The sequence below is a fragment of the Macrobrachium rosenbergii genome, chromosome 31 (genome assembly GCF_040412425.1).
Source record: "Macrobrachium rosenbergii isolate ZJJX-2024 chromosome 31, ASM4041242v1, whole genome shotgun sequence".
Classification (NCBI taxonomy): domain Eukaryota; kingdom Metazoa; phylum Arthropoda; class Malacostraca; order Decapoda; family Palaemonidae; genus Macrobrachium; species Macrobrachium rosenbergii.
Window position 1 is genome coordinate 26,270,457 of NC_089771.1, and position 25,248 is coordinate 26,295,704.

The 25,248-nt window shown below is 36.9% G+C and overlaps 1 protein-coding gene across 1 annotated transcript in view; it reads right to left on the bottom strand.

The window, feature by feature from the left end:
* Window positions 1-25,248, bottom strand: part of LOC136855446 (pleckstrin homology-like domain family B member 1) — a 317,769-nt gene that overhangs the window by 142,670 nt on the left and 149,851 nt on the right. The window contains 1 exon segment of the mRNA XM_067132489.1: window positions 3,539-3,717. Within this exon segment, the coding sequence (XP_066988590.1) occupies window positions 3,539-3,717 (179 nt within the window).

Genomic DNA, 25,248 nt, shown 5'->3' on the forward strand with positions numbered 1-25,248 from the left:
TTTTATTAGGAACCGAAATCTGTCACCCGGGTTCAACCACAACCCTGTTTTATTAGGAACCGAAATCTGTCATCCGGGTTCAACCACAACCCTGTTTTATTAGGAACCAAAATCTGTCATCCGGGTTCAACCACAATCCTGTTTTATTTTATTAGGGTTCAACCACAACCCTGTTTTATTAGGAATCAAAATCTGTCATCCGGGTTCAACCACAACCCTGTTTTATTAGGAACCGAAATCTATCATCCGGGTTCAACCACAACCCTGTTTTATTAGGAACCGAAATCTGTCATCCGGGTTCAACCACAACCCTGTTTTATTAGGAACCAAAATCTGTCATCCGGGTTCAACCACAACCCTGTTTTATTAGGAACCAAAATCTGTCATCCGGGTTCAACCACAACCCTGTTTTATTAGGATCCAAAATCTATCATCCGGGTTCAAACAAAGTCTCAGGGCAGCTTGTTTTCCCTCTGACACAGAACCAGTTCTAAATCGAACTCCGTTGGAAGTGATTACCAGAAGTTAAACACATGCAAATGGCCTCCCCCCCATCCCCCGAGGGATGGTAATCGTTCACAATTGGTCATTAGACTGCGCATGCTGTAAAAGGGAAACTCATTTCACATTTGGGCCATTAGCAGATTGAAAAAACAAGTTTGAGTGAACTCACTTTTAAGCTTTTTTTTTTTTTTGGCGTTCACATTCCTCAGAAGAATTTATAAATAAGGCAGTGGGTGCTTCCATTCTCGAGATATCACTAGTAATGGTTAAATTAAAAGGGACTATGTAAATAAATGAAATTACCTCTTCAAGTACATTTTTCAGAATGATATATTCAATCTGTGCCAAATTCTGTTCCCATCGACAGATTTACTACCTAAAACAAATAGACTAAGTACCATCATATAGGTTAAATAGGGGAGGTTACGTATGAAAATGTCACCTTTCTATATAAAAAATAATTCTCCTTCACAATTTCTAAGATGACACATGAAAATTAGATGGTGAACTTAAAAAAAAACTTCTTTCTTTTTAAGCATAATGGTCTGAACTGCGCTAATTTCAGGCAAACTTGGTCCACTGCCTTTGTCGAATTTGGGGCTACAAAAGTTTTTGACCCATTTTATTCAATGGACAATTTACTTTCAAAAACACTTTCTACCTCACTACAATACAGAATTTTACCAGAAGTCTGATGCATAAATACGTTAACTCATTGACAAAGTTGTGACACAGTAACAAAGGACATCGGATATGTGATTATCATTTGTTATACTCACTAGGTTTCATCCAAACGACAAACGCATGTTGTACCTACTGAATAAAATGCAAGACTGACGCACAATTTTGAGAAATGGAATATGAACAAATATGAGTTTAATAATATTAAGCTCCTTCTATATAATATCATGAAATCTTTTGAAGAAGTTAGCATAACTAAATCCACAATCAGAATAATTATACCTACAATTAACATAAAACTGACATGAACAATTTCCAAAATAAAATTCGTTTACCAATCTTGAAGAAGAAGAAGAAGAAGAAGAAGAAGAAGAAGAAGAAGAAGAAGAGAGAGAGAAGAGAGAGAGAGAGAGAGAGAGAGAGAGAGAGAGAGAGAGAGAGAGAGACCGCCAATGCTTTCAACGCGTAAAAAAATGACGAACTTGCATCACGGAGACTGCAATATGTCAAACTGAAAGGTCAGTGCAAGGAAGCACTGTTGCAGCAAAATGAAATGCATTCAATGCAACTTGAAAACAACAAGAACTCGATGAATCAATAAAAGGACACTTGCCGAACAACGAATTTGAACACTTCAGCTTTTCTGACCGAGTCGGTTGCATTGCAAAACAAAACACACACACATACAAATATCCATGCACTGTGTGACTGACCTGATATTTAACATAACATACACACAAAATATTTAAACAGTGTGTGAGTGACCTGATATCTAACAAAACACACAAACAAAATATCTAAACATTGTGTGACTGACCTGATATCAGGAATGAAATTGCTTCGGTAAGATCAGGTCACAAAGTAAAAAAAATAATTTTAATGTTTTTTCTTTGCTTCATATATTCAGATTCGACTTACCTGATCGGCCAAGAAACCTAATTTTTTGTGATTATTTAGACAGTGATGAAAAAAATATCACGTAACAAAACAATAGTTATATTATCCAAGTTTTATTTATGATGAGTCTACCAGACAACCTCTGAAACGTCAGCCATTTGAAAACACTAATGCTTATAAAGCCAAGAACTCTTATCTTATCTAATAAGAAGACATTTGATAAAGAATATTATTATCTTCTTGATACAGATCAATAACACAACATACGGCTGACCTGAGTATAATCACGTTGACAGAATAATCTATCTTGGTTTCCTACTTTGGTATAATAAAAATGCAGCAATGAAATTCGCTGAATCACTTCCCTTGCTTACTTAGCGGCTTCTCTCTCTCTCTCTCTCTCTCTCTCTCTCTCTCTCTCTCTCTCTCTCTCTCTCTCTCTCTCTCTCTACAATTTTTTTCATGAGGGCTTGTCGGGATGAAGTTGTTACCCCTACCCCAAGAAGGTTCCTAGTGATTATCCGCAACCAATTACTGAATGCTCCTAGTGATCACCCATCCAAGAACTGACCCGACACAAAAATGCTTCGCAATATAAAAAAAAATTCAGAAAATTTCTAAATAGTAAATACAACGTCATGCATCCACAGCACGTTAAGAATACATTAATAAATACAATAAACAAACCAATAACATCCTCTGGCAAATAACTTACCCGCTAAACAATTTTCCAATTCGATATCATCTCACAACAAGGCAACACATTTAGATTCAACCCATACAGTAAGTTAACCTATTCACCTACTGGATGGGGAACCCGTTCAATTCACCGGATACACCCAATTCACACTCGCAAAAGCCACATAAATCAGTTCCGTGGATGTCGTTCACCCATTCAGAAATTCCTGTGGCTGTAATGGAATTTATATACACACAGCAATGATTATCGGCTATTATGCCTATGGTTTATATTATTACAAAGGCATTGTGTGAAATAAATATATATATATATATATATATATATATATATATATATATATATATATATATATATATATATATATATATATATCAGTATTATAAAAATCAAAATGCATTTTTTATTTTCTAATATTCGGCTGGATGCATTGTATTTTTATGCAGTAGGATATATATTTATACATAAATATACGTAAATATATTTATAATACAAATATATATACACATTTCTATATATACATAAACATCCTACTGCATACAAATGCATTATGCACCCAGCCTAAAAATATATAAAAAAGCAATCTAATTTTTCATAATTCTAATATGAAGCCATTACAACCCAATAAACAAAACTTTACTCACCAAACCCAAGTTTAACATCAATTACCATACCTTCAATCCTGCTCGGCGCTTCAGCTAAGTATAACCATCAATAAAAACTTAAGTAGACACACTCGCACTCTCTCGCTCTACTCACCTATTCTGAGTGAAAGGGTGATGCGGAGAGTGGGACTGGGGTCTAGGAGTGGGGGTGGGAGTAGGAGTGGTCGCTCCTTGATTCTGTCGCTCGTACTCCGCGCACAAGTTCAAGATTTCTTCCAGGCGCGCGCGCTCGGCAGCAGCTGCCTCCTGCTCCTTCACTCTGTCCTCGACGGCCTGAAATGCGAAGAGGTTCTGTGATTAATTTCAATTATGGTTATTTAAGTGTAAATTAATTGGTGTTATATATACATAACATATATATTATATAAATCCTGTATATATCAAATCAAGTATATAAATATAGATATATAGACTTATATATCTGGTTTTTTATTATTGATTGAAAACTATCCAAATGTTAGTTGAAAATAACTTTCTTTTGCACACACAACATCTATGAAACTATCCATTGTGAAAAAATTATTTCACTCCTTTTAAACGCTGTCTATACACGTGTTAAGATAACTGTGCCCTCTGCATTAATATAAAGACGTAAGGGCTGTCTTACAGTAGTACACACCCTGCACTGTCAATTATACTTTCACATTCCATCTATGTACGTGGTCAGATTGTATTATATTGCAGTACTAACTGTAATGAGTTGAGCAACCTCATTTGTACACACAAACAGTAAATTTGTTTCACAAACGTTACTTAAGATATTAATTCATCTTGAAGAATTAATCACTATGAATAAACTGACCTCAGTACAGAGAAACTTCATATGACAATTACTCTAAGTCATGATTATACGGATCTGGATCTTCTGGACTAGGCCTCAACTTTTCCTTTACCAATGTTTACTACTGTCTAGGTAAGCTGTCTCCCATTTTCGTGGTAAAGAGAAAACTGCCAGTCATGATTTAGTGTGCAAATAAAAAAAAATGTCAAAATATTTTAATTATTCTTGAGGATAAGTATTTTTAACTTTCAACACCAAACAGTCCACGGAATTGTACTTATCGAAACATGATTACTAATCGAAAAGGTTTTTGTCACGATAAGATATGGTATAGTTACAGAATGCTCATTTTCAACAAATGCAGTTCACGTCATAAAGATGAACTGCACAGCACAAAAATAACCACAGTTCTGAAATACAGTTCACCTACAGTTCAAGATAAACGAAAAACAAAGTTAGGAAGGTCAACTGTCCACCTGCTTACGTTATCAAAAGTTACAAAATGCACATTTCCAGCAAATGCAGTTCCCATAAGACAGATGAAATGCACAGGCACGAAAATAACCACAACGGTTCCGAAATGCAGTTCACATACAGTTCAAGATAAATGATCAAGTTAGGAATGGTCAAGAGACCTCTTCATTCTGTACCGGACGCGCGCGAAAAAAAAAAAACCACCTCACCACCACAAGCATTTAAATCCCGCCATTCACAGATAATGAACAGGCACAAAAGCGGCTGTAAACAGAGCATCAACAACAACCACCCCAGCTGCAAAAGGAACGAGTTTAACTAACTTGACTTAGGAGAACACACACACACACACATACACACTAGCGAGAACTGTGGAGGTCGGGAGAGAGACAGTTTAATGCGCTACTTCCTGTTAGTATTTGTAGCATTCATGCGGTCCCGCGATGACAATCATTGTCTGAATGGTAAATGTCTCCGGCAGCGTCTGATGCTTCGTGACAAGTTGTTCTTCCCGATATTCTGCCCGCCCACCTATGGAATTCCCGTCGGAGCTTCCGTTTTCTTTGATTCGTTTATAGGATTTCTCAGAGCCTCAATTTTCTTTGATTCTTTAATAGGAAATCTCAGAAAGCTTCCGTTTTCTTTGATTATTATCTGTCTGCAATAAAATTATTGTTTTTAGTCCTTCAAAAGAAGGCATCGTCTTTTGGGAATAAAAGCACGTTAAAAGAAGAAGAAGATTCATTCTTTTTGTTCACGGCACAGCATCCTTCTCTCTATATACTTTTTCCTTCTGCTACTCGATGAGACGCCAGATTACATAAGCTAATCAATCAATCGGTTCCTAAACAGCTTGCAACTGGCATTAGATATATTCGACTATCAAAATTCATTAATCTCGATCAAAATTTACTTGAAAAATCGAGACAAAATCCATTAATACGACACGATAAATACGAACTTCTATAAGCGTTATCAAGATCTGACAACAGAAAACATTACATATTTACTTGAAAACCGAAATAAAAAAACTTAACTGTAGAAATAAACATAAACATGATCAAATTCGGATACCAGAATAAATGTCATAACTATCATACCAAAAACACTAAAGAAAAAATATAATTTTTCCTGAACCAATTCTAATTTTTTTCTCTCTCTCTCTTGGTCTGGGAAAATTTGCTCACAATAGGGCTAAATTATCTGCCATTATCAACATGCATTACGACTGCCATGATATAAAGTGCACACTGGGATTTTTTTTTTTTTGTGTTACATCCTGTTTGCTCTACAGTTGTTTATTGCTTTTATCCATAAATGGAGGTTCTGTTAAATTCACAATAATAATTCTTTAATGTTCAAAATTAAAATTACAACAGGCTTCCTAAGAACTTACATAAACAAGATAAACTACAGTGAGGTTAGACCCGAAATGGTTGGGGTTTGAGGTTTGTGGGAAATGTGGTATAACAGTTTGATGTTAAAGGGTTTGAGGCTACAAATGAAGGAATCTGAGGTTGCACGTGTTTGAAATTGCAGATGTCTGAAGTTGAAGATGTTTGAGGTTGCAGGTGTTTGAAGTTACTGTATATATGTTTGAGATTGAAGATGTCTGAAGTTGCATATGTTTGAAGTTGCAGATGTCTGAAGTTACATATGTTTGAGGTTGGAGATGTCTGAAGTTGCAGTTGTTTGAGGTTGCAAACTGAGGTTGAAGAGGTTGAGCCTTGAGGATAACAGCAGCAGCAGGCATGAGAAATTAGCTGCAACCTCTTAACCTCCCGTGACACCTTGAGGTTTAGAATCCACCTCTCTCAACCCAGCCTCAAATGAACCCAAGCTCTTAATGATACATTTCCCCGCTAATGACCTGTAAACAGCTTTCCTTAAACACTTCCCGTAAGTCAGGTAACTGGTGTTAATTATACACCGTTACTTTGGCAAGCTTCAGTCTTGAAGGCAATATAATTTATCAGAATAAATCTTACACAGAGAAAGTCTCTACAATGCTACACACACACACACACACACACACACACACATATATATATATATATATATATATATATATATATATATATATATATATATATATACTGTATATATTTATGACACCACACAGCACCTTACTGCTGAACCTAACATTTCATTATACATTATTATTATATATAGGCTAATCTATTAACGTTTACACAAGAAATCACTAATGTAATTACATCAGTTTATGAATCTAGAAATTTATTCCATCATCAACAGGAATATTTGAACAACAAAAAAAGTCTCAGGACATATGAACTGAATTCATGTGAACATATCAAGTACGGGGAGGCCTATCCCTATATTTCACACGGACGACATAACTAAGTACAGAAAAGCAAAGTGAAACACTGAAATGAATTTATCTAATAAGACATAACATAATAAAGAATGAAATATAAGACATGAAATCCGACAATATGGATAACCATGGTCTAGAAATGGTGCCATCAAGATTTCTTAAGTTTACCCCTAAAGCAACTCCAAGAAGTCCCGGTTTCTTTGAATATCAGATGGGTTAACGAAAGAATTTCTCTCTCTCTCTCTCTCTCTCTCTCTCTCTCTCTCTCTCTCTCTCTCGTAGTGGGATTTTTTCTTAATTTCACACATCGAAAAAACCAAGTACAGTAAAATATCAGTAGCGAAAATATCTTCCTTTCACATATTTCAACTTAAAAAAGTATACAACTTATAGCTTACCAAACACACTAACGTAAGATCTTCAAATACAATAGGATAATGAATTAATAGCCCACTCACTTTCACTCTCAATACTCTGTTGCACAAGGCCAATTATCATTACAAATATTAACGCCCTTGACTATAAAACAAAGCGGAATAAATCTGAACATTACAAATTACACGTCACTCTTCAATATACAATTATATATATTTTTGAAGATTGAATTAATATTGCTCTCTCTCTCTCTTCTCTCTCTCTCTCTCTCTCTCTCTATATATATATATATATATATATATATATATATATATATATATATATATATATATATATATATATATATATATATATACCACACACATATATATATAAAGCAATTTTTTATATCAATTGTACAAAGATCATAGCATAAATGCCCATAAGTTCAAATACTACGCCACTAAAACGAAAACATTTGCATGAGGACCAACTCTTGACCATTCTCAATAATATGTAATAATAATAATAATAATAATAATAATAATGAAACCTTAGATCCCCTTGATGATACAATGGTCAGGAACCCAAACCATCACACCACTTAAAGAGACAGGGTCTTTCACCAAATCTGAAGCACGCGCTGACAACACACAACACCAGCTTCTAACCCTAGTGCTATAGTTCACCCTTTGTTCTTCCATATTAACCATACTCCTCTCTACAGCGGCATTAAGTGGGTGAAACCACTGGTCTTAGACCTCTCTAAGACCTGAACTGCTCTGACCAGTACTTTATTTTTAAATATGAGAGACTAAATAACTTTCACACTTATGTCTTGATTAATAATTCAGAACTTCTCTGATGAGTACTTACTTTATTTACTTTTACGTGTGAAAAGGACTTTACTGCATGGCTTTCAAGTCGTGCCTTGGTGAAAAATTGACATATTTCTTTTACTTGTGAAAAAATAGGTTAGTGAATTTCATATTCGAGGATATAATTACTCTTATATGGGGAATCACTACTGTCTTGACTTAATGCTCAGAACTTCTCTGACCATTACTTTATTTATTATTTATTTTACGTATGAAAAAGGTTATAAATGACATTCAGATTCATGATTTATCTCGGTGAAAAACTTACTAATTCTATTACCTGCGAAAATGTCTTTAAATGTGATTCAGATTCGTGGATAGAGTTACTTGTACGCGATGGATGTAAATTCTTTTGTGAATGAGCAAATTCCTTTTCTTTTTAATGGAATTCTTCTGTTGTTTTTTCAGAATGCTGACTTCTTCCTTTTTTGAAAAGGCATAAAAATGTCAAGCCTCAAAAGGGGAGAGAATTCGTCTCTCTCTCATTAAATTTATTACACGAGAGAGAGAGAGAGAGAGAGAGAGAGAGAGAGAGAGAGAGAGAATCTACTTCAAGGCTAAAATACATTCAATCTAGAAGCCTCCTTATCTAGAGAGAGAGAGAGAGAGAGAGAGAGAGAGAGAGAGAGAGAGAGAGAGAGAGAGAGAGAGAGAACCTACCACAAAGTTAAAATACATTCATCCAAGAAGACTTCTTATACTGAGAGAGAGAGAACCTACCATAGAGAGAGGCCATTCATCCAAGAGTCTTCTTATAGGAGAGAGAGAGAGGAGAGAGAGAGGAGAGAGAGAGAGAACCACCACAGTTAAAATACATTCATCCAAGAAGTCTTCTTATACTGAGAGAGAGAGAGAGAGAGAGAGAGAGAGAGAGAGAGAGAGAGAGAGAGAGAGAGAAATGACAATACTCGCGTACTCCAGGAACCGCGTTGTAGAATCTCACACACTCAGCTCCCATGTAAAGAGTACGTGCGTGTTCCGTGCCCCCAGGGTAAAAGTTAACGCCCTAAGAACTTCTCTCACGTGCCCACCTGGCCCACCCAAACCAACGGTCACACCGACGATACCCACACGCATTCTCCCATCCCAATGAGGTTAAACCAAACCTTCCATGGCAACCCCAGGTGTCTGGGAAGCTAAGCGTCCACCATTATTCTTCTCGGGATTAAGGTGGGAGGTAGTTAGGGGAGCCGTTTCAAAGGCGAAGCCTGGCTATTACTAGTCCTACTACTACTACTACTGAAAGACGTTTGAATATGAATATACTCCACGTGAAGGCTGGAGTACTTTCAACTGCTCGAGTTATGTCGAGTATTTCAACAGCTGATTTTAAATAATTCTCTCTCTCTCTCTCTCTCTCTCTCTCTCTCTCTCTCTCTCTCTCTCTCTAAACAGTCCGTATACTGCATACAGAATCTGATCACCTTTACCATATATGCGAGTATTATAACACCCGAGGACGGGTGCTGTAGCTAAATTCATGGTAGTTCAATGTGCCTGAGTTCGAATCTCAGATATAGTTTCCCTGTTTGATATTTATTTCGGACTCAAGGCTTTGTAGCGTAAAGAAATCGAGAAATTATGGCTATTAGACACATAGAAATTTACATATACAAACACACACACATATATATATATATATATATATATATATATATATATATATATATATATATATATATATATTGTATTATATCTACATATATAAACCTACATACCGACATCATAAATATTCAACACAGTTCATGGCAACTTTTGTCACCACAAATTATAAATCCTTCACGCTGCACGAGTACACACATCACCACCAGGAAGTGATGACAATGATATTAATAATAAAAAAAAAAACTGACAAACCCATGTACAAATTTTTTCACCGCGACACCGTCGCGACTGACCAACAAAAATTCAATTGCACCTCGAACGTTGTTTTGATGGCACGTTCTGAGCTCAGAAATATTCCCATAGGCGAACACACGGGGTATATAAGCATGCTGAATTGTCCGTAACACTGTGGATTAGCAGAGCACAGATTCGAATCCCACCAGGGAGGTAGGAACCTCGATACTTATTTCCCAATCGTGTGAGGTAACTGAGAAGTTCAATTACACTATATAGTGTATATTAAGAATTAAAAATCCATAATCTTATATATATTCTGTATGCATGGATGCCACAATTAAATGGTAGGTCAACTGGCTCACGTTTGCAATTTCCTAGTTTGATCCAAACTGACAAACACGTCGACAAAGCTGTGATCCATAAACTCGATACCAATTCTCCAAAATCCAACACTTGACAGTTCAACAACATTCCATAATCCGTTATTCAGAAATTCTGTAACGTTCCATAATCCGTTACTCATAAATTCCGTAAAGTTCCATAATCCGTTACTCAAAAATTCCGTAACGTTCCATAATCCGTTTCTCGGAAATTCCGTAACGTTCCATAATCCGTTACTCAGAAATTCCATAACGTTCCATAATCCGTTACTCAGAAATTCAAGAAAGTCCCAAAACATCACAAAATTCATCTCCCGTGACACAACACACACACACACACACGTACACTCACCAATAACCTGCAATAAACGGTTAATATAGAACCACCCACACGCACTTTCGACCTGAACACAGACTGGATGGGTACTCTCTCTCTCTATCCCTCTCCCTAACAGCACCTGTTGTGTTGTCAGTAGGACCTTGTGGTGGGGATCTGATCACGCATCCTGTAGGTCCAGGATGAAGGACTTCCTCTCCTCCCGAAATCCCATTATCAGCCAGAGAGGTCCTGACACGGAGAGAGAGAGAGAGAGAGAGAGAGAGAGAGAGAGAGAGAGAGAGAGAGAGAGAGAGAGAGAGAGAGAGAAATGTTCTCGATATGCAAACAGGATCGTTGGTAAGATACTGCCATATCTGAGAGAGAGAGAGAGAGAGAGAGAGAGAGAGAGAGAGAGAGAGAGAGAGAGAGAGATAATCTATCACAAGTCTAAAATACATACATCCTATAAGTGTTTTTATCTTGAGAGAGAGAGAGAGAGACTCGATGCAAAAATGATGTCATACTCGATAATGAAACAATAATGACGAGAGAGAGAGAGAGAGACTCGATGCAAAAACCATCTCACATCTATAATGAGACAACAATAACGAAGTGAAATCAGAAGAGTTTCTTCAGCCAACCTTGTCCAAGGAACGTTCTCAAGAATGCAGAGGAGAAATTTTCGAGTCCATTGTAAGTTTCAGATAATGAGGATTATGGTAATGATGTCATCAAGGACACAGTTTCCAGTCGATACAAATGAAAACGTTATTTGTTTGTATGACTGAAGTTATTGCCTATTAAATGGATTACTCCATGCAATGTAATTTCAAGGACAGTCTCTGAATTCCAATCATCTGACTGGATCAATTACATTTAACTTATATATTAAATTAATTTTTTAATATCGACTGAAGTAATTCATAAATCTAGATAAATCAATCACTGTGTCACATCGGAGAATAGTTCATTCCAATGAATGACAACATATTGAAAACTAACATTAAATAAGCTTTCTCTTTGGTCTGCAAAGAATTAACAACTTTATAATATGAATTTTAACGGGACGAGCAACCTAATTTGCTTACTGAATACAGGAATAAGGAAAACAGACAAGGAAAGAAAATGAAATAGAGAAGAATAAGACAATGTTCAAAGTTTATGTACAACTTAAACTATAGAAAAAATAATTACTAAAGCATAATGTAAATTTCAAGGAGTGCAATACAAGCATTCATTGCTTGAGAGAGAGAGTAGAGTCAGTCTGTCACGGAATATTCCAGACCGATAAAGCTCAGGTCCTGACCTCTTGCCTCACACGAGGTCGCATTACTGTTTCAAATAAAAAATAAAAAAAAGTTAAACATTTCAATCTCCTTCATGACAGGAAGTCTATTGTTTTTTTTTTTTTAGAATGAGTTAGTGCCTCTTATAAGCAAGTATACATGAAGAGTGGCATGTCCCACCATTACATCATTATCCAAAAGTCATTTTCACTTCCAACCCCCTCCCTACCAACCACAAGACACGCCAAAACCGTGGATTTCATTCCCGCAATTCAAGCAATTATTATTTGGGGGTTATCTGACTTCCAGGTGGAACGCCAGGTGTTTCTCACCTGTACAGTTCAAAGAGTTATACAGGTATTGTACGATATCCAGGTGAGATTAATTATAAGCTGCTGAGCAACCGACCACTGATTTTAGTTCTTTTCACCACAAGGAAATTAAACACTAGAAATATTAAGAATAAAAATCACTGAACGAGCTTTGCTCGGGAAAAGCAAGCAGAAAAATAATGGCATGGAATACAAAAATAAGGCCGAGGGCCAAGCGCTGGGACTTATGAGGACATTCAGCGCTGAAACGGAAATTGACAGTAAAAAGGTATGGAAGGTGCAACAGGAGGAAAACCTCGCAGCTGCACTATGAAACAATTGTTAAGGGTGGATAGCAAGACGGAAGAAAGAGAATATGAACGGGGGTACAGCAAAAGGTTGCAGCTAGGGACCGAAGGGACGCTGCAATGAAACTTAGCTAATGTCTACAGTGCACCGCTTGAGGTGCACTGACGGCCCTACCCCGCCTACGGGGAGCAGAAAACTAATAAATGTTTGAGTCTGATCAATACTTGGAGGGTTACCAATGGAAAACGGACACAATGTTGGCAATATCTGTTAAGCACAGGCATGGTGCCAAATAATCTCATCCTATAAACCAATATACTTAGAAAGGTACCTCAGAAGTTTAGTGCAAATGTAAACGGCAAAAGGTCGAATCATGTATGAAACAAAATCATTCACAGACCTCTGATTTGAACACAACTGAAAACAAGTAAAAAATGGGCCGAAGTTTCTTCGACGCAATCGAGTTTTCTGTATGATCCGCGGCCCAAGAAGCTTTCAGCCACGGTCCAGTGGTGGCCTGTCCTATAGCGTTGCCAGACGAACGATTATGGCTAACTTTAACCTTAAATAAAATAAAAACTATTGAGGCTAGAGGGCTGCAATTTGGTACGTTTGATGATCAACATACCAATTTGCAGCCCTCTAGCCTCAGTAGTTTTTAAGATCTGGGAGCGGACAAAAGAAAGTGCGGACGGTCAAACAAAGCCGGCACAAGTTTTCTTTTACCGAAAACTAAAATTAGGTGAAGGTCTCTTAAAAACTGGAAAATGTTTAAATATCAATATTAAATATCTTTAGGGCAAATTACTTTTTTTAAAAAATGTACTAATCTTTAAAAGGAAAACAACTTTACATTTTTTAATATAATTTAAAAGCATCTACAATTTAAAGACACGTACCCATCATTATATAAATAGTCTTTAATGGAAAACACCCTTTCATTTTTTCGATAACTTCTTATGAGTAAACAACAGTAGACAAGACCCAAATATTTAGCAAAAAGCTTATACAATAAATTACGTGTTTACGGACGAGCGATGATCTTGCTATAAACCTTCCAGGAAGAGGGTGAGCTACTTTGATGATGTTGTGTTTATTAGATTTATCAAATTAACTTTACCTCTTCCACATAAAAAAAAGCACTTACTTGGGTCGCAAAATATCAATTAATATTTGTGAAATAAAAAGAATGAGAGGCTCTAAATAGCAAAATGTGTCTTGTCTCTTTCAAGACAAAACATCTATTGTAATATTTATATTTATAAGAAATAATCACCTTATATGCTTTTCATTGCTCTGTATTGCCAGAATCATACAACAGATCTATCTTCCGGTGGTAATGCTGTATGAGCCGCGGCCCATGAAACTTTAACCACGGCTCGGTGGTGGCATGTCCTGTATCGCTGCCAGACGCATGATTATGGCTAACTTCAACCTTAAATAAAATAAAAACTACTAAGGGCTAGAGGACTGCAATTTGGTATGTTTGATGATTGGAGGGTGGGATGAGATCATCACCCGGTGTGCCCTCAGCCTCAGTAATTTTTAAGATCAGAGGGTGGACAGAAAAACGTGGGGACTGACAGACAAGCCCGCACAATAGTTTTATTTTCAGAAAACTAAAAAAGCTACCTTTGTTTTTCGTCACTTCAACATTTAAAAAAATGCTACTTATGATACGGAAAATACTAATAAAACTGCGATACCCGACAAACCGAGTAGTGTAACACAATTAACCTTTTAAGGTGTGAGAGGGTACGTCTGTCACCGCCAAAAGAGAGAGCCATTAGCGTTTTTGTTTATCCTTTTTTTTTTTTTTTAATATCGTATATTATCCGAAACAAATCCGGCCACTCTGTCGCGACCATTTACTTACACTAAACTACTAAACTGCACTTAGCGAGAGAGAGAGAGAGAGAGAGAGAGTAGAGAGAGAGAGAGAGAGAGAGAGAGAGAGAGAGAGACTATCATTACCAGTTCCCAAAAAACATCCTCCGGTAATTATGTAAGCCATTCTCTCTCTCTCTCTCTCTCTCTCTCTCTCTCTCTCTCTCTCTCTGCCCATTGACACTAAAAAAAAATTCGATGACATTACAAACACATCCTTCTCTGATACCTAAGACTGCCGGTCAAACTTTCAAGAACACGCTTTTTTACACCTTGGCAAAACTGCAGAGAGACAATTAAGGATTTTGAATTTCCACGTACCTTTCCGTAAAGATAAATAAATGAAAAGATTATAAACTAGTACAGGGAGGTAACTGAAAAAGCAAGGGAATAGTAGGTAAAGGGGTGCATGACATTAACCAATTAACAAGTACAGGAACGCAACAAGAACAAATTGGGAAATACGTGTATGAGAAAACTTGTTCCTGGTATGTGTGGAGTAAGTGGGAATATGTTACGGAGACTGAGTACGAATTTTCCCCATCGGAAATGACTGACAGACATCAATCAACATAATTCAGTGTGAGGGTTCACAGTGCACACAGGCTAATTCTTATCAACAAACGTAGCGAATCTGACGGAAAATTCAAAAGCAAAGCATAGCCATCACAGACGCAAAGGCGATCTAATATCAAGAATTATTTCCGACTGGATAAGCTCTTTCTCTCGCAGAAGAGTGAGTTAGTTATAAATGATTTGTTTAACCAGCTGGAACTCTTTTTAGGTTCTTCTGGCTGGGACGCAGGAGAGAGAGAGAGAGGAGAGAGAGAGAGAGAGAGAGAGAGAGAGAGAGAGAGAGAGAGAGAGAGAGGAAAAACGTCAGGTAGGCCACATTAGTACGTCATGAAATGAGGAAGAAAACCCGTTGCGTTTTCAAGTAGCAACCAACCACCTGAGAGAGAGAGAGAGAGAGAGAGAGAGAGAGAGAGAGAGAGAGAAGGATTCCTTATTAAAAACAAACTTCAACAGAACACTCAAGAAGAAACAGCCGAGACATCCGGCTGTCTAAAGAGGGCGAGAAAAGTCAAGGATACGAAGAAATAAGTACACAGAAATAAGAAGTAAATAGCCGGGTTCTTCACAACAATTACGGCACTGAATGTTTCCAGGATAAACAATATAATAGCTCCTATTGTCCCCGGCAGTCTTTCGTGTTTAGGAGTCTGAAGTGCATATAATGATGGGTAAAAATTGCAAATAGTCTAAACAAAAAAAAGCATTTTAAAAAGAAATATATATATATATATATATATATATAAAGCATTTTTAAAAATTTATCTATATGTGTATGTATGTATGTATGTATCAAATTGTAGGCTGGAATATCGTGGATATTCGCATTCCTTTATTGTTTCCTACGTTTCGTGATTCATAATCACATCATCAGGGAAACTCGAATTAAATCAAAAAAGGACTGAGTGGCTGAAGCTGAATTACGTTAATATATTAATGATTAAAAATCAATAGACTTAGTTCAAAATTACACACACTAGAGCACACTTAAATACATACACACAAAGCATAAAATCACAGCCACGTACGGACGCACATAAGGTTCACATGAGCACATTAAAATAAAACACAAAACACTCCAAATAAATGACATCAACAAAACTGTTTTTAAAAAATTTCAGAGTAGAGAAACAAACTAAGACAGTAACATAGATAAACAAAAAGCAGAAGACGCTAACCTTACAACGCAAATGACAGAACCACACCAGTCACAAATTCACAATAAAAGCTATATAAAAAAAAAGGAGAGATGAGAGGTACAAAAAGTAATGAACTATGACGGGAACGGTGGCACAGAGGCAGTTTGAGCGTTTAATGAGGGAACCCGTAGTTTGATTTAAATATCAAACTATGGGTTCCCTCATTAAATACTCAAACTGCCTCCATTCCATTTCTATCAAACTACGGGTTACCATCATTAAACACTCCAACACACCCGGACGACTGTCTCTATTCTATCCCAATTAAGCAGCCACATCCTTCAAACATACAAAAACAAAAATATTCAAGTACACAACTGAAATCCATTTGGATGATCGATAAAAGATCGAAGGGTCAGAGCCGATGGAGGTGCAATAAACATCCAGCCCATGTAATGACAATTTGAAATGAGAAATTAACAGGGGATAATGACACAAAATGGCCGAGAATGCAGCGGAAGTGGACGCTTAAAAAAAAAAACCCTGTTATTTATCGGAGAGACGTGCATAAAAAAAAAAAATTCATTTGTCGTATGGTTCCTCGTAAGCAATTGCTCTTTGCGCTGCCTGTCAACCTTCATGAGGAAACTGAGTGCGTAAGATTTTGGAGTCTATCACTAAATCGCTTTAGAAATAATAGAGAGAAAGGAGAATGAAGTTAGGTTTAAAACAATGGAGTTCTACCCAAAGGGAAAAGACAAATTATATAATTTTTTTTTTTTGTTGAATAAAAAAAAGTCCACAATCTAAAGCATACAAGCGCGTTTCCAGCTGGTCTCTCCGAAGTAAATTATCATCAGAGAGAGAGAGAGAGAGAGAGAGAGAGAGAGAGAGAGAATCTATAAGATTAATCCCCAGGCGAGATGATTCTTTCCTTCTTCAGTGTGCCGCGTCCATTAAGACGCTGGCGATCATGGACTCTCTCTCTCTCTCTCTCTCTCTCTCTCTCTCTCGTACCAGCAAACTGATGATAAACGAGGCCTAAGAGTCAACCCTGACATCAAATCGATATTGGGGGAAAACACAGTGAACGCCCCAAAACCCCTTGATCAGTATCGACAATTTCCTATGACTCAGTACCTCCCAATAGGCCTAAATACTCTTCTGTAGGCCTTAATATTCTTCTATAAACGTAGAATCTACTGGTCACTTTTTACCATATATATGCGTAGTATTTATTAACCATAATGGCCTCTTAAGTTCTCGAATTCTTCACATTTTTTGGAACCATATTAAGAAGGAAACTAAAAGTTATTCAGAAGCAAGGCCGAGTATTCGATCTCTGGTCCGTATTAAAGTATAACATGAAAAATTTATATAGACAAAACAGCTGATCAAACCATTTTAAAATAAAGTCATATACTGGAAAACTTCACAAATAAAAAAATTGCCATTATTAGTATCTTTTTAACTTTGAAAATTAAAACTAGAAATTTCTTCTTTCAAATTTTCCTGCTAAATATCACCCAATGACACCAAACCTCATTTTCACTTAATTCTTGGTTTGAAGTCTACCCTCAACTCATCACAAAGGAAAATTTATAGAAAGGAGAAAGGGGAAACCAAGAACTTATAAGTGTTCGAAACCGTTCTCAAGAACACGTCGATATTGAACGTTTCAAGTTCATCAGAGATGCATCGAAACGGACATTTAAGAAAAAACCGATAACCATTAAAAGCGTAAACAAATAAAAAATAGTTGTAAAAGTTTTGAAAGTTCTCCGTCCGTTACTACAGCGGGAATCTGAAAAAAAAAAAAGATACTGAAGCGGAAGTCAACCACTCATGCAAGGAATCGAACAATGCCTTTATCCCCCTCTCAGAGCATAAAGGAAGGGAGAGGCAGTCATGAGACAATACCCAAACAAGTGAAAATGTCAAGCACGAATGCACCGATACGAACACGTTCGTCATCAGTCTCTCTCTCTCTCTCTCTCTCTCTCTCTCTAGCCTAAGGCGGAAGGGCCCGACCTTCAGTCATTTGTTTGTCGGAAAGTTACCAGTAAAGGAATGAGATTCTTGGGTAATGCACGAGTTAGTTAAAAAATAAACAAATAAAAATTAAAAAACAGTTTTGAATCCCATGTTTTGAATCATGCGATGACTACTCCGAGGCCACCGCGGGATCTCAATTGTATATTTAATGTTACATCGGAAGGATATATTTGACTGAGATGTTGTTGGCCTAGAACTTAGAGCCACATATACTTGGAGCTATAAATAAAAATAATATTTTCCAACGCTGGGAAATATGAATATTCTATGGGACTTAATTATCACTCAGAGAGAACGCAAGCATATACATTACTAAAGCACTGACATTTTCAAACACTGCAATATACAAATATTCTATGGGGCTTAATTACTATAACTTAGTGAGAACATTATCATCTGCTTTACTAAAGCAAAAACAGGAATGCTTTAAGAAATCCTGGTCACGACAGCAGCATTATTTGCTAACAATATCCACAAAAAAAAAAATTAATATTAATGTACACTTCCTGTCTTCTTAACGATATTTTATCAGTTTTTATGGCACAGATGATTGGGTACTATTCAAAATAACACAAAGACACTGTCAGATTTGATGAAGTCAAGAAATTGTTAAAAACACGGTCAAGGGATTCAAGTTTAAAAAAAAATTATATCCAATTCTATTGAAAGACAGTTAAAAATACGGTCAAGAAATTCAATTTTTCACGAACAATTAGATACTCAATTTTAATGAACAATTAAAAACCTATGGACGAATACAGTTACAAACAGCTATACAAAATATGGTTCTAAATACAATAAGAGGTTTTTTAAATCAATCCACCGAAGGTATCTTGTAAAGCGCCCAATACATGACGAATATTGATAAACGAATTCAGGTACTAATACTGTATCTACAACAAATTTATAATTTTACAAGACCTGAAATCTTTTTAAATTAATTACCGAAGGTATCTTTTAACACATTCAACACAAGATGAGTTATTTCGATAAGAAACCAACACAACAAACTTAACGCGTCATCAGTAGCAAAGGTTAGCGATGAAAACAACAATATGAAAAATCCCAAAACAAAAGACGCACGTTCGTTGGGGTTAAAGGTCAAGTCTGTCTGCGCATGCGCGTGTCTGTGGCAGGTTGGAATGAGTTTTTTTTTTTGCGCGGGGGGCGGGGGGGTTGAGGTCCAACCTCCACAATAAAAGGGGGTTATAAGCAAAGACCATATGAAAATTCATTAACTTATATAATTTGACCCTTTTATTATCTTTCACGAAGTAGGGCTTGCTATGGATGTATCTAATTCCACTGGTATTTAATTCCTGTTAATTATCCATCCTACATAACTTAATGGTTCGGCGATAATGCCTGTAAAGTTTATACTGTAAGTTTATCAGCTTAAAATTCCTAACCCGGTTTCCATTCTAATTCCCTTTTATTATTTACCATATGGATGTATCTAATTCCACTGGACCGTCCATCCTATCGTTTCCTTGAGCTTAAACTCTCTATCTTGTCTTTCCTGCCCAACTTTCTATCGGATCTGGGTCAAATAAATGCATTATGTTATCATCTACACCAACTTTTGCAATTACAGCCAGTTAAAAGTGCATTTTCCTCCCCAGAAATACTGGTCAAAGGGACAAGATTACAAGAAGCTTGCTTTTAAATCTAATTAAAAGTGAATTTTCCTCTCCAGAAATACTGGGCAAAGGGACAAGATTAGAAAAAGCTTGCTTTTAAATCTAATTATAAGTGTATTTTCCTCTCCAGAGATACAGGAGAGAGGAACACGTTTACAAAAAAAAAGTTTGCTTTTACTGCCAATTAAAAGTGCATTTTCCTCTCCCTCCAACTTTTGTAGGGCTTTTGATCCACCCCTCCAATTAATCGGTCGGCTGCTCTATAAATCTTTCCTTCAGAAGCCTTCCTCATTTGGAGGGATTACCTCTTCTCTGTAAATGTCAATTCAGCCTCTGAGTCAACCTCAGAGTCTCCTTCTGGGGGGGAAGAATGGCAATTCTAAGCGTCCCTTCCCTCGAATTAAGAGATTAAACACAAAACCTTCCGAGAGAGTGGACTCACCTTAACTTTCTTCGACCGAAAAAGGTTTCGTCGGATACGACCCTTGTGTAGGATCCCCAGCAAGGATTCCCACATCCTGACTCAAATCCTATATGGATGTTATAGTCGACTTGCCGAGTGATTTACCACTTTTAGTTATTTCAAAATACTAGAATATGATATGTCTTGAATATGTTCCTCAGATCATCACAACACAATTTCCTGTTCTGATAAAAAAAAAAATTATCACAATAATCTGGTCTGAGGTTATCACGATTCGTAGAAGTTGGCTAATTTAATATGTGCATAATTAGCGTTTCGCCACATGTTACTGATAAATACAAAATTAATAAACTACTACGCTATTCATGAAATACATGTTCACATATACAGTACACTATAACGCGCACTATACCAAATCACAACAGACAAAAGACGAGAAAAGCGACTCGATCCTTTTCCGAAAACACAATGACCATCAAACTTTCCAATGGATCGTCCACGTCAATTATAAACAAACCCGAGGCACTTGAAAACCAACACAACGTAAGGTCTTCAACAAGGACACTTTTACTTTATCACGTTACGGAAACTTCCGAAATAATCCGAACTTCGCCTGAATTCAGAACAGAAAAACTACGGTACTTTATCACTTTACGGAAACTTCCGAAATAATCCGAAGTTAGCCTGAATTCTGTATAGAAATACTACTGTAATTTTCAAAATAAAGAGATCTGGTTCCAGCACAATGCAGGGACTACCACACACGACTGCCCAAGACTGACTGCGAGACTGAGTTTCCAGGCTGCCTTCCTCCCCAAGTTCCATGAAACAGAAAAGGGAGTCACAGGGACAAGGGCGTTTTGGGTTGGGGGATAATCCCTAAATAAATCCCTGTGATCCGTCGTCCCTACCGGAAGAGTTTCCAGGCATGCACTGACTGATGTACAGAATCTGGGGAAAGAGGGCGGGGAGAGAGAGACACACACAATCATACGGGGAGTATGGTGGGGGGAAAGAGAGAGAGAGAGAGAGAGAGAGAGAGAGAGAGAGAGAGAGAGAGAGAGAGAGAGAGAAGGGGGATGAGAAAGGCGACTCCATAAAGGAAAGGAGGAGAAGGGAGTATAGGGATATAATCCAGAAAGAAGGGTGGGGGAGAAATCTGTATAAATGAGGAGGAGAAGAAAGGAGATGGGGGAAGTAATGAGAAAATGCAGAAGGGGAGAACGAAGGGGGGGAGACGCATCATTCCAGACAGATCCCGCCCTCCCCCACCACTCCCCATCCCCAACAATCTCCCCTAAGGTCTCTCTCCAACACCTCTTCCTCTCCCCCACCCCTCCCTCCCTTCCCCCAACAGCTAATCTTCTATGACACATCGCGTCGTGACGTCAGCAATCCAGGCTTCGGTCTCTCCCTCAGTGATGCAATTCAGCGGACAAAAAAAAAAAAAAACTCGATCACAACACAAACTCACAATTACTCATGGTTGTTACAATAGCCAGGCAGATGGGATTGTCGTAAATAGACTCGACTCCTTGTAAAAGAAAGTTAGGAGCATTTTATATTAATTTTACAAGATCATTGCGTTTTCCTGCTCAGTGACTCAGATGATAATGTCACTCAATAGCTACGACACAATTTACTGATTATATTATAATAGTGCTGTTCATGATCACGGGGCACATCGTTTATATATATATATATATATATATCTATCTATCTATCTATATATATATATATATATATATATATATATATATATATATATATATTATAATTTAAATAAAGATAAAATCCACGAAGGAAACGGAAACACACATATATATGCATATATATGTGTGCGTATGTTTGTATATATGTAAAAAGCAAAACGAGCATCTCAACTCCCTTGTACGTATAAGAGACCAAAATAAGCAAAAATTAGGGAATTTCCTGCAAATATTTCCGGAATAGGTAGTGAAACAAAGGATCACAAATACAAATAAAGAAGAACAAAACTTAAAATTACCATATCCAACATTGCAAGATGACGTACACCAAGGACAAAGTTTCGTCCTTCAGATATATTTGCAATAAAAATGAGGGCCAGATACTATGGATGATTCATTTATCAAAACGTTGGTATCGTCCAAAATACCTGTGAGATGGGCCTTTTAATTATAAATCTTTGGTACACTTCTAAAACAGGGGTTGTCTTAACCCTATCAGAGGGGAGGCAGAGCCTAACCTAACCTTAGGTAAAAAGAGAGTATTACGGTCTCAGCTGAGGAAAGAGAGGCCTTGCTTCCCCGTTTCCTAACCTCAACACGGCGACGTGACCAGACAAAAAAAAATAAAAAATAATTGACGGCGCCCTTGACAAAGCCATTGTCTGAGACCCATTGTTAATGCGCGTGATTTCTTCCTCTTCCTTTCGTTATCACCCCTTAAGTTGTCATAAAGATTTAGCTGACGATCACAGTAATTAGCTTCCACATACATATGTAATTCAACTGGTTTCTTGGATGGTGGGGCAGTCCCTTTGGGTCCTACGAATTAAGATAATTCAACAGCAATATTTACCAACAACAAAAAAAAAGCCTATGAAAAAAGCTGTATCAGTGAAACGCACTGCAATACTGTACTGGATCTCACTCAAATGAAGGGGACTATGTAACAGAAAGTTTAAGAAATAAAGTGGATACACGTATTCTGAAGAGTGAAGTAACAAATAGGACTAGTGAACTTCCAAATATAAATATGGATAGGTGGAGATATAAAAAACCATGAACGTTGATCTGTTCATGAGCAAAATCTCCCAGTATTCAAAGAGTTAAGACAGAACTAAAATGTCACCAATTTTAACAAGGGGTCGGACCCCTTCTTTACATGGTAGTTCTAGAGCCAACAGTTAACACCAAATCAAATCAAATGGGTTATTGACGCTACTTGTCTTTTAATACTTCAGCAATTATCCTAGTCAGCATTTAATTATAATGACGTAAATGACATTTTGTGGCCCACACGTTGCGATACACATGAAAAAAAAAATAATAAAAAGCTAACAAGCTCTCGATGCTGGTTCTATTCGTAAGCAATGACTCGACCTCATTGTATGTATATTAAACCGTCAATTGTGCTTTTTACCGTATCATGTGACTCAGTCGTCAATTAAAACTGAGAGAGAGAGAGAGAGGGAGAGAGAAAGCGGAAGGTAAACAATCTTACGTGAGTTAGCATGGGAACTGAGAGAGAGAGAGAGAGAGAGAGAGAGAGAGAGAGAGAGAGAGAGAGAGAGAGAGAGAGAGAGAGAGATGCAAACAATATTACATGTTACACCTGGAGAGAGAGATGCAAACAATGGCCCATGTTACAGAGAGAGAGAGAGAGAGAGAGCGTAACGTACTACTTCTCAAACAAGACGCGTCATCTGCTCAGAACGTAACGTCATGAGAACGACGTAACAAAGAAAATCGTAACGGGAGAGATTTTACTTTCTTCTCTGTATAGTTTTATACACAACAGTATCATACTTAATCACAGAACGAACAAAGAACAAGTGTAATAAGTTATAACACTATAACATTATCTTAACCCATTATAATGAAGTATGACATTATCTTAACTCATTATAATGGGGTACGAAATACTATAACATTATTTTAACACAAATCTTAAATAATCACTCATGTTACTATAGGTAGTATCGTATAGTACAGTACGTGACTGACAACTGAATGAGTAATTTTAACATAAATCTGTACGTCATACTAAATAAATCTGAATGTCATACTGGATAAATCTGCATGTCATACTTGGAATATATGTAAGTCATACTAGATAAATCTGTACGTCACACTAGAAGCAACTGTATGTCATACTAGATAAATCTTTACGTAATACGTCTGTACGTAATACGAAAATATGAACGTCATGGTAAATTAATCTGCACGTCATACTAAATAAATCTGCATGCAATACTATAGGTAATTCAGTATGTCATACTAGACAAATCTCCACGTCATACTCGATAAATCGGTACGGCATACTGGATAAATTATGCACGTCACACTAGATAAATCTACACAACATACTAGAAATATCTATTCGCCACACTAGGTAAATCTGCGTTTCATACTAGATAAATCTGCATGTCATACTAGATAAATCTGCACGTCATACTAGATAAATCTGCACGTCATACTAGATAAATCTGCAAGAAATATCTATTTGTCACACCAAGTAAACTGCATTTCATACCAGACAAATCTGCACGTCATACTAGACAAATCTGCACGTCATACTAGACAAATCTACGCGTCATACCAAATGAATTCACACTTCATACTGGATCAATTTACCTTCCAATGCCATTACTGCTCTCCCACCCAACGGAAATATCTTAGGAATGAGCCGCCCACGGGAACTGAAGGCCACATTACACTTATTACTTAAGATATAAATTCGTATACGATGGAAAGGAAGTTATCCAAAAGCATTTCCTAACACACCCAGTGTGATACGTAGTTTTATATTTCATTTAAAACATAATTACATTTTATTAAATTATTAAGTTATCAGTACTTTAACTACTTTTATTACTAGTATTGCTACTTTCATTGGTGCAGTCAATATCTCGTGTCCTTGGAATACTGAAAGCAAAGGGAGAATTCTGGAATGATTCCTAGGATATTCTGAAGCCTATAGGGATGATGTTTGTGATCTGTGACGTCATCAACGGCTACGCCAATATTTTACCTCTCCATGGGTGCCACCGCGGTTATTAAAATTAATATTGCGTTAAATGTACATTTATGTTTAACAAATGTTGATAT